Raw genomic sequence first — 10,778 nt, forward strand, 5'->3', positions numbered from 1 at the left:
TTCATTATTTAAAATATGAGATATCTAAATCTTTTCGAAAAATTTATTTATTTTCATATATTTAAAAAAAAACTTAAATATTTTAAGTTTTAAAAAATAATGAATATTTTTATATTTTTAATTAATCTAATACTTATTTGTCTTTAAATTAAGAAATTAAAAATTTATTTTTTTTTATTTTTAATTTTTTTTTAGTTTCTTACAGTATTTTTTATTTGCTTAAATAAACGAGTAATTAACGGTAATTAATTCGTGATTTTATCACTTTACCTATTGCTTTACGTTACTTATATTCATAGACATTGTATCTAATTATCTATTAGCTATGTATGTATCATTTTCAAGTAGCCCCTTTTCCCACACCCTAAAGTTTGGTTAAAAAAACTAACCCTACTCTCGTTACTCACTCACCCACTCACTCACTCACACACACTCAGTCACTCACAAAAACTCACTCACAGCTTTGTCACTCTCACCTCACGCCATTGTCACTCCTCGCACCTCGCCGTCGCCGTTTGCGTATGGTTCGCCACTTTGGCCTCTCGTCACCTCTGTTCGCCTGTGATCACAGGTAATGTGTTCACCAAACCCTCTATTGCTCCCACCAACGTTAGTTCCGTCTTTGATATAGATCAAACAACCACCGCTGTGCCAATTCCGAACACGATGATCGTCGCTTCCGCCTCCTCTGCTTGGAGATATTCTCACTACCGGTGATCACTCTGAGTTCGACATTCCTCCCTCTGCATCATTTCTTTCAGCTCGACGTGCCTTCCAACACAGCCGGTAAATTTTTTCAGGAACTCTTACGGTTTCCGATGTTTTTTGAATTTTAATTATTCTATTTTTTGGTAATTTTTATTTAGGGTTTGCAATGTTCCCTAATTTTAATTTGAGTTACAGTTTTGTCCTAATTTTAAATTTATGATCAAAGTAATACTTCGTTTGTGTTGAGTCTTGTTTGAGTTGGTTACTTGGTTGAGTCATTGAATTGTGTTTTGAATTTTGTCAAACATTGGTAAGGAATGTTGGTGACGAGTTGTATTCTGAGTTCTGGAAGTTTTGATATTTTCAATTGTTCATTTCTTTGTAACTGTTTGTTGTTTGTTGTCTTTTCTGTTCTTTAGTGAATTTCTGAACTCAATTTTTTTTTCGGTTCATATATTCAGTGCGTGGTTAGTTTCTAGAGATAGTACATTCTGGAGAACTCAGCAATGCAAATATATCACTGAGACTTTATTGTATATATTTTATAGTTTCTTTAAATTTATTTTCCCATCATTCGAACTTGCAAATAGTTTTTTTCTTCTTATTGTTATTATTATTATTATTATTATTGTTGTTGTTGTTGTTGTTGTGCCTTCTATTTTCATAGATATATAATGTGAAGATATTTGATATTGTTGTTGTTGTTGTTGTGCCTTTTATTTTCATAGATATATAATGTGAAGATATTTGATATTCCTGTCTTACTTTTATTTCTTTATATTTCTTTCAAATTTTTTTTCTTTTGGGCTTAATTATTTGGGTATGGTAGTTTCTTCTGCAGTGCATTTGAATTATCTTAATCTTAATGATATATGTTGATTGTTAATAGGGTGCAATCCTTTGATCCATGTAGCCGATCCTATCTAAGTGGGATAAGGCTTTCTTGTATGCATCTTTGTTTAATGTGATTGATTTAGTCTAGAATTTTGAATGTTAACTCGGTGGAGGCTATACTGCTTGGTTCCCAACAGTCAACACTATCTGGGGATGCTTGGCACAAACTTTTCTAATACAAACCTCTCTTGTTAGTTGTCACCCATATGGGAGGAGGAAATTTAAGTCTTCAAGATGAGAATAATAAACAAAGAAGTAAGGAATAATTTGATTCTCAATTTTGTTGTGATGTTCTTATTATTTCTTATCAAAGATATACATTATGCTTTCTGTAGGATGTGAAAGCAAGAGTGACTCAAATTTTGTTGTTTTTGGTCGGCATAAACTCTTATATCCAATCTGCATTGTGATTATGTATCTTGGCATTAGTGCATGTCTTTGCAAGCTAAAATTTATAATTTTATTTCACTATCTATGAAAATCTTGCTAAAAGTCCCCCAACCCCTCTCTTTGTTGGCCGAATACAACATGAGCTATATATTAAATCTGTTTTTGACTGCAAAATCTTTTTTTATGATGAAAAGCTTATGTTTTCATGCAGGGAAACACAGAACTGGGTTTCGTTCTTGTTCTTTTTTTTCCCCTTGCCGTTTTGTACCCGTTTTATTTATCTTTCTTTTGTGATTTTTTTTTTGTGTTCTTGGCTTATTGCCAAAATGTTCTTTTTATGTCATACGAGACTCTAAATAGCAACAACATTGTATGATCAGTCTCCAACAATGGCGGTTGATGTCGTGAAGTGTAATTACATCAGAAAACGCAAAAGAGCATCATTGAAGCAAAAACTTCTTCTTAATGAGAGAGTTGAGGTAATTATGATGAATTCCTTTTTTCCCCAATAAAAACATAATCTTTTCTGTATTTGAGTACCTGATGTCATGATGTTCTCTATGGTCTGTTTTTCCTTTTTTCCCTCTTAATGGAATTGCACTTTTTTTTTCGGTATATATGTTTCTGGTATTTTGTTATGTTAGTTTCACACTTTTCTGTTTCTTTTTCTTTGTATTATGTGTTTAATGATTTTGTATCCTGTTTCTTAGTTTGATTTCCATGAGGGTTTATCACAGAACGTTTTACTTATACCTTGGATTTGTTTGTTTGGTTTCAATGTAACTGAATATATCCATTCTGCATTCTGTTGAAATCTTAGTCATTCGTGCAAGTACAAAATTTTGGCACTGTTCATGGTTGACTCACCTTATTGGAGTCAAGTCATCACATTCATTCCCTTATTATCACTTATTCATTTTCCTTTTCAAAAATCATTTTGTGATGATAAATTTTGAAAATTTGGCTTCTGAAACTCTGTCCAAAATATTCAAAATCTTAATTAATTAATCATTCTAATTTCTTTTGATTTTATTATCTTTTTTCAGGTAAGGAGTGTGGAAGATGGGTTTATGGGGTCATGGCACCCAGGTACAGTTATACATTGTGGCAAACAAAAGCGTCATGTGAGGTATGACAATGTATTGGAAGATGATGGATCAAGCCATGTTGTTGATGTGGTTGCTGTTTCACCTGTTGTGGATGGTGTTAGTGTTTCAGATTCTAATGTTGAGCGTGGCTACATTAGGCCAATGCCTCCGATGTTTGAATTTGGTGGATGGGACCTCCCATTTGGACTTTGTGTCGACGTAAGTTACCAAGAAGCATGGTGGGAAGGTGTTATCTTTGATCATTGCAATGGAATGGATGAGAGGAGGGTGTTCTTCCCTGATTTGGGTGATGAGATGAAAATTGGGATCCATCATTTGAGGATGACTCATGATTGGGATGAATTTGCCGATGATTGGAAGCCAAGGGGGAACTGGGTTTTTCTTGAATTGGTAGAGGAGTGTGAGAGGTTGTCCTATGTTGCTGTCTCAGTGAAGCAGATTTGGTATGATGTGAGGGTTAGGAAGGAGTTTGAGAACCTTATTAGGGATTGGACTTGTGATGAGAAGGAATTGTGGAGAGATCTTGTTCTGGAGGTAGCTGGTGACTACTATGCTCTCACATTGCAAGACATTTTGCCCGCATTAAAAATTGATTTCTTGGAAGAAACTCCAAGAACTGAGTTAGTTGAGACTACTGCTATTGCTGATAGTGATGATGTTCCCGCTATTGCATTTGGTTCTTGCACAGGAATAACTGATGTCTCTGAGAAGAAAGGTGACTCCGCAAATCTAATGGATTGTGATCAAAACACTGGTAGCATCGATCATATTCAAGAGGAAAACAATATAGATACTTTGAATACTGGGGCCTTTGACGAGCAAAATATGGGAGAGTTAAATGTGAATGTACCTGAGGAGGAAGATGTGAGGTCAAGAGAACCGATATCTTCAATTCAGCAAATATTTCCTGAAGATCAAAAGGAAACTTCCAGCCATAGACATGTTCGTTCATCTGTGCTTTGGAAACCTTTGGTGCTGTCAGAAGTTGAATTCTGTCCTGAGGTTATTAAGCAATACACACTTGGATGTGAGAGCAAGAGGGTTAGGGAACTCTTGAAGACAAAAGTGAGAAAACATCTTGCTTATATTGGATGGACAATTGAGGTGACTGAAGACAGGTATTTTGCTGGGCGATACAGATACAGATACAAGCCACCTGGTGAACAAGGCACAAAAGTTTACACTTCAATTGCCAAAGCTTGTAGATATATTAAGCAAAATGAACCTCTGGTGTCCCAAAATGACCCGGGTAGGATGCCTGATATGGTTGATAGTAGCATTCTACATCTTCTTTCTGATCAATCGCGTAGCAATCGGGTTGATGATGCTTATAATTCTATGGTGGCGTCTTCCTCTTCTGCGAAAGTTGCAGTTGAACCTGAATTTTGTCCAGAAGCTGTTGTGAAATATTACTTGCATGCATTAGAGAATCGCCATGCTGAGAAAAGGAAATGGAACTTGAAAGCAAAACAACATCTGTTAGCAGAAGGATGGGTTTTTGACTATCCAACTGAGAAACGGAGGAGAACATTGTACAAGTCTCCGAAAAATCAGACTTTGGGAACACTTCAAGGTGCTTGTAGGCTATACATTAAAGAAAGTATTCCCAAATGGACAAAATCCAGCATGAGACCTATGCATCTCTCTGTTGGTAATGAAGAAAGTGTTCATAGTGATGATCTATTATGTTGTGTCTCACAATTGGTTCAAAGGGAACCTGAATTACACAATGGTTTGCCAGTGAGTACTTCAAAAGGGAATGGGAATGAAAACAATCCTCGCTCGAAGAATTCAAAGAATAGCTCCCGAAAGCGCCATAGGAATGGAGTACCTACACGGGTGCTAAGATCAAGCAAAAGGGTGCAGAAAGTGCTTGCCCCTGGATTCTTACACCAAAAACCTCAAAATATTTTGTCTTGGTTAATAGATAACAACATCTTTTCGGCAAAGTGTAAGGTCTATTTCAGGGAAAAACGTGGCAAGAATTCAATCAAGGCTGAGGGGCGCATAGGTCGTGATGGAATCAAGTGTTGCTGTTGTCAAGAGATGTACAGTCTTTGTGGCTTTGCTAATCATGCTGGTTCCAATAGTAACCATAGACCTTCTGCTAGTATCTTCTTGAAAGACGGTCGCTCGCTACTGGATTGCCAGATTCAAGTAATGCATGAAAAAACGAAGGAGGAGAAAACGGAGAAACAATCAAATGATCTTTGTCGAGGCGAAAACGACAACATTTGTTCTGTGTGTCAATATGGGGGTGAACTTATCTTGTGTGATCAATGTCCTTCTGCATTTCATATTAGTTGTCTAGGTTTAGAGGTAAGTTACCGTTTTTCATTCTCAAGCATGCAAATATCTAGTGCTATCTTGTTGCTGTATTCCTTTCCCATCTTTTTTCTTGTGATTATTTAGTTCAGTACTTCTATACCAATAAGCTGGCTTCATTCTGCATGTATAGGTAATTCCTGGTGGTGACTGGTTTTGTCCATCATGTCGATGTGGAATTTGCAGCCAAATGAAGGGGGATGAGGGCAAACAATTTCTTAATTGCATTCAATGTGAACGTAAATGTGAGCTTATATGTTTATTTACTTCAATGTTCCACACATACATGTATGTCTTTTTTTTTTACTTTGTTAGTGTGCAAACAACATAATTTTTTATCTTATTGTGTTTGTTATTCCTTTACAGATCATCTTGAGTGCTTGAGAAATAGAACAGTAGATAAATTAAGACGTATGGCAAAATGGTTCTGTGGAAACAAATGTGAACAGGTATATTTTATGCTCCCCCTTCTCTTTTCTTCCCTTTATTAAGCAAAAAAATTAATTGTATTTTGCTTGAAGTATTGGTAGTTCTGCTTTGTCTATCGCCAAATTGATTGTTCTTTCTGTTTTCTTGTATTTATTATGATTCAACATTTCCAGGGAGCATTGCTTTACCATTTTATGTTGATACTAACTTACAGTATTATCAAAAACAATTCCACATGAGATTTTATGGAGTTAATGCTTCCTTCTAATATAGGGATCAGATCTTATTTTCTTATGCACTAATTCAGGTCATGCCTGCTTTCATATATGGATCAATAGATCTAGCTAGTCAACAATGGATGCTTTTATAGATGATAGTCAAGTTAAAGACGCAAGTAATTTTTAATCTTAGATTATATTCTGCAAGATATTCTTTTCAGACATTGGTTTCACTATACACTTTCTTCTGTCTATTTTTTCACAGATATACACCAGCCTGCATAAACTATTAGGAAAACCAATTTCAGTGGATGCAGACAATCTAACTTGGACATTGATCAAGTCTGTTGACTCTGAGAATTGTGATGTTGGTTCTGCTAAAGACAAATACATGGCAGAGAATTACAGCAAACTCAATATTGCACTTTCTGTGATGCATGAATGCTTTGAGCCCCTACAGAACCCTTCCTCTAGCAGAGATCTCATGGAAGATGTCATATTCAGCAGATGGTCAGAAAAAAAATCTTTTCCAATTCCTGTTCATCCTAATTTATTAGGATTCCTTGCACATGGATGTTTGTGTTGAATCAGAAAATCTGCTAATATGTGTAACCTTCCGTAAATCATAACAAAAGATGTAGCTCCTTTTCGTAAATTTGATATATTATAAGCTTTTTCTCTTTCATATATAATTAGTGCAAAATATGCAGGTCTAGATTTACCATTCAGGATAAGTTCACTGTATTTTCATTAATACATTTATACATATATCCTAAATAACAATTATCCTGGGGTAACTTAAAAGTTCTAAAATGTTGAAAGTTTTTGGTCTTCCTGATTTTAGCAATCCTTATGTTCTATCTTATTGTGGAAAATTACAACTATGGATGGCATAATGAATACGAGTTAATTCTTGAAGAGTTTTGAACTGCAAGTATTTGTGTAATGGTTGTCAGGGAATTGATATTAGATAATCTTGGTAGGAGATTCCTAATTATTACATTGTTTTTTGTTTCTTCATTTAGAATGAGGGGTTAACATGAATATTTTAGTTCCTTGCATTCATCCCTTTTCGCACTGACAAATTTGTTCAGAAGTTAATGTTTATATCTGTTTCTTAAGTTTTGCCACAATTTATTCATGTATTCTCTTGAAAAATGCCTGATGTATGCGCTTTGAAAATTTTCAGGTCTCAGCTTAATAGAACGAATTTCCAGGGTTTCTACACTGTACTTCTTGAAAGAAATGAAGAACTGATAAGCGTGGCAACTTTTAGGTGATCGTAGGATGCGCTTTTTCTAATTTTCAAGTAATATAGGGTGTGTTTTTGCTTCATTTTTTTAATCATTTTACCTTGCATTTTAATTGTTAGGGTGTATGGAGAGAAGGTCGCAGAAGTACCACTTGTAGGTACCAGATTTCAGTACCGTCGACTTGGAATGTGTCGCATTTTAATGAATGAACTTGAAAAGGTAACCTCATATATATGAATTTACTCTTTTCCTTATTTTCCATAAAGTATGCAAGCAAAACTATTACCAAGTTTGATCCAATTTTATTAATTTTCACATATACGGTATATTAGCTTGTCATCATTACAGATTCCACCCTGCTTCATTAGCATGAATAGGGTACATAAAGAGGAAGAATAACAATCTACAAGAAGTCACAACCGTACAAAATTTTATTCTTTTCTATAATCAACTTCAACTTATCCTACCCTTTGTTTCCAAGATAAGTTTTTTTCTCTTTCAATATTTCAGTTCATTCGTAATAGAAATTAATGTAAAACCACCAAGTCTGTCATAGATTGTGAGTTATGTAAAATAGAAAGAATTATTTGCATCTATTATCTGTATTATTTAAAGTCATTAACTCTATTTTTCTCATTTTTTTTCTATTATGATAATAATCATTTTATTTCAGATTCCATATTTTGGTCATCTTTTGCTTCTTTTTTTTCCCCTCCAGTTTTTTACCTTAAGTTTTCTTCCCTCAGATGCTCACACAGCTAGGGGTGGAGAGGCTAGTTTTGCCTGCTGTTCCTGGTGTGCTCGAGACATGGACGAAATCTTTTGGCTTTGACCAGATGACAGAATTCCAAAGATCAGAGTTTCTGGACTACACTTTCCTAGATTTTCAAGGAGCCATCATGTGCCAAAAGCTATTGGGAAAGGAGAGTCAATCTCCGGATTCAGTTATAACAAGAGGTTTGTAACTCGTTACAATATCTTGTTACTGTAAATGAGATGACTATGTACATTTCTCAACAACTGAATTATAACTTTGGTGATTCATATTACAGAGATCCAGCCAGCATCAGTCTCTGTTAAATGTAAAATTGATTTTGAAAAGTTCAGTTCTGGATCTGATGAAGTATACCAAGGAGAGGAAACTGATGAAAGTAGAATGACAGATGTACAAATGGTGGAGTACGTCTCGCCGTTGTCGACGATTAAACAAGAAAACAAATCTTAATAAAGGGGTTGTGAGAAGTTGTAGTGATAGAAGATTTGATGGGGATGGGTGGAATGGGGAAATAAATAAGTAGCATTTTGCAATTAGCATGCATGTTTTAGAGTTGTAGCTGCACAATTCTTTTTGAGGTCTTCAACTGAAGTTCATCATGTGTTTTTGGGATTCTTTTTCAGGGGAGAAATAAATACATTTAGTTTTCACTTTTCATAACATGTTTACAAATTATTGAAAGTTTAGTTAGTTAGGCCTGGACTCAGTTACTAGTTTATTGTTTGATTTTGTCATGAGATTTTGTATAGAAGTATGGCAAACTGAGCAAATATGCCGACTTTGGAAAATGGTTGTAATTTTGAGGCATGAGTAATTTGGTATTAGAATCCAAAGATAATTGTGTTCATTTGTGTGACGACAATTTTGAGAATTTCACCTATAGCAAATGATTCTAAGACTGAGGAGAAATATGAAGCCTTGTGATTTTATCAGCACTGCTTTTAAAAAAATTATATCACTTTAGAAAAGGATTTATTTCTTTTATAAATTCATCCAAATAACCTATTAACCTCTATATATATTGAAATGCTTTTTATTTTTACTAAAAAAGTTATCCAAACATACTAAAAATGAATGAAAAAGAAATTGTTTTAAGAGTAATATCTCAAAATTAGTCTCTAAGAAATTTTTTGTCGGACATTTTAGCACTCAGTAAATTTTAATTATCAAATTTGTCTCTAAAATTTTAGTTTGATAGATAAAACATTAGATTGTTTGTCTATATAAATAGAGTGATATGAGAATTTTAAATATCATTAAAAATTGTTATATATTTTATTAGATAATGACATATACTAATTTGTGTATTCTTTTTATCAAAATTAGATGTAAGGATTAATATATCTAATAAAAAAAGGTTTAACAATTGATTTGGTGATTAAAATTTATTTAAAATTAAATTATTCGATTAAAATTTTGTTGTGATTGACTAAATTGTCTTCAAAAAATATATTTTACTAATTTATTTATACGTGTAAATTTTAAAAAATATAAATATAAATTGTATTAATTTATATGTATAAATTTTGGTTTATAAATATAAATTATATATTTTTTGTGTATAAATTCCTATAAATATAAATATGAGTAGAAATGATTAGCTACAAAATCCCGATTCAAAATGATAATATTTGTTGGTCCTACATTGCTACTAGGAATATTACTCTTTGTTTCTGTTTCAGAAAAAGGAAAAAAAAAAATCTTTTTTTAACATATGAATGGCACACTTCCAAAGTCCCGAACCAAAGACACACTCGTTTGCGTACTGCTTCTGCCTCAGTTCCTTCCTCTGCAACCACCTCTCCAGTCCTCTCTCTCTTTCTCTCTCACTCTGCTTCACGTCTCCCTGCCGCCAGCACCTCTCTTCCGCTGTCACCGTCGCCATCTTCCTGCAGGTAGGCCGTCGGATTATATAAAACATGATTTTTTTAATTTGTTGATTTTAATTGTCATAATTTCCTAAATGGTTTAGCTAGGGAATCAAGATAAATTTACAGGAAAGATGAATTTTGGCCCAAACAACAAGGAAAATTTGATTTCCTATCATTTTTCACTCCTCGAGTATAATAATGGTGTATATATATATATGCTAGCAGCTGCAGAATTAGTATGGTGATTCCTCTGCTATTATGCTTTGGTTGTTCCAAGTATCTGTACTGTACTGCATAGTAATGTCTATATAGTTTTTATGATTTTGGCCTTAGTATGTGACTATAAAATGTGAATATGTGAACTTTGAAGTCTTTTGATTCTTTATTTTATGGTTTTGGTGTAGGATTCAGACTACAAGGACAGTTTAAGTTCTACACTGGATACCAATATCTTGATAAATTATAATCATCCTAATTTTTTTAGGTATATCATGAAATGTCAAGGTTTCGGGGTTGAGTAAAATATAGGGCCCTGGTTCGCCTGGCCATGAACACCTCTAGCTCACACATACACACACAACTTTGTAATTTGCAATTTGATATAGAAAAGAAACAGATTTGGTTTCTGGAATTTTTAGGCTTTGCTGTAAGAAAGAAGGGAAGGAACAATTAATCATGGGTTGGGGTCACATTGGAAGAAATGGCGGTGATGAAGCTGGTCCTAGCAGCACCGTCCCCACAACCACCGAGCCACGGCGGTTCCCACTGGCTGCTCAGCCGGAGATGATGCGTGCTGCTGAGAAGGA

General features: G+C 34.2%; 2 protein-coding genes across 10 annotated transcripts in view; both read left to right on the top strand.

Moving 5' to 3' along the window:
• The first annotated feature begins 410 nt into the window (after positions 1-410).
• On the top strand, positions 411-8,899 carry LOC107471457 (uncharacterized). 9 transcript variants are annotated; one of them, XM_021134246.2, is made up of 11 exons: positions 411-786; positions 1,740-1,857; positions 2,204-2,471; positions 3,039-5,420; positions 5,560-5,671; positions 5,793-5,875; positions 6,339-6,583; positions 7,263-7,349; positions 7,446-7,545; positions 8,073-8,283; positions 8,379-8,899. In XM_021134246.2, the coding sequence occupies exons 3-11, from the start codon at positions 2,382-2,384 to the stop codon at positions 8,549-8,551; spliced, it is 3,483 nt and encodes a 1,160-aa protein (XP_020989905.1). In that variant the 5' UTR covers positions 411-786; positions 1,740-1,857; positions 2,204-2,381; the 3' UTR covers positions 8,552-8,899. The 9 variants fall into 9 exon arrangements, with proteins under 9 accessions (XP_020989905.1, XP_015946409.1, XP_052111823.1 ...); XM_016090923.3 differs by having other exon boundaries at positions 2,373-2,471; XM_052255863.1 differs by having other exon boundaries at positions 1,798-1,857; positions 2,373-2,471.
• Positions 8,900-9,780: 881 nt separating this feature from the next.
• Positions 9,781-10,778, top strand: part of LOC107471460 (peroxisome biogenesis factor 10) — a gene marked incomplete in the record, with an annotated part of 5,741 nt that continues 4,743 nt past the window's right edge. The window contains 3 exon segments of the mRNA XM_016090927.3: positions 9,781-9,996; positions 10,377-10,456; positions 10,611-10,778. Coding sequence (XP_015946413.1) covers positions 9,820-9,996; positions 10,377-10,456; positions 10,611-10,778 — 425 coding nt within the window.

Source organism: Arachis duranensis, chromosome 10 (assembly GCF_000817695.3).
Source record: "Arachis duranensis cultivar V14167 chromosome 10, aradu.V14167.gnm2.J7QH, whole genome shotgun sequence".
Taxonomy (NCBI): domain Eukaryota; kingdom Viridiplantae; phylum Streptophyta; class Magnoliopsida; order Fabales; family Fabaceae; genus Arachis; species Arachis duranensis.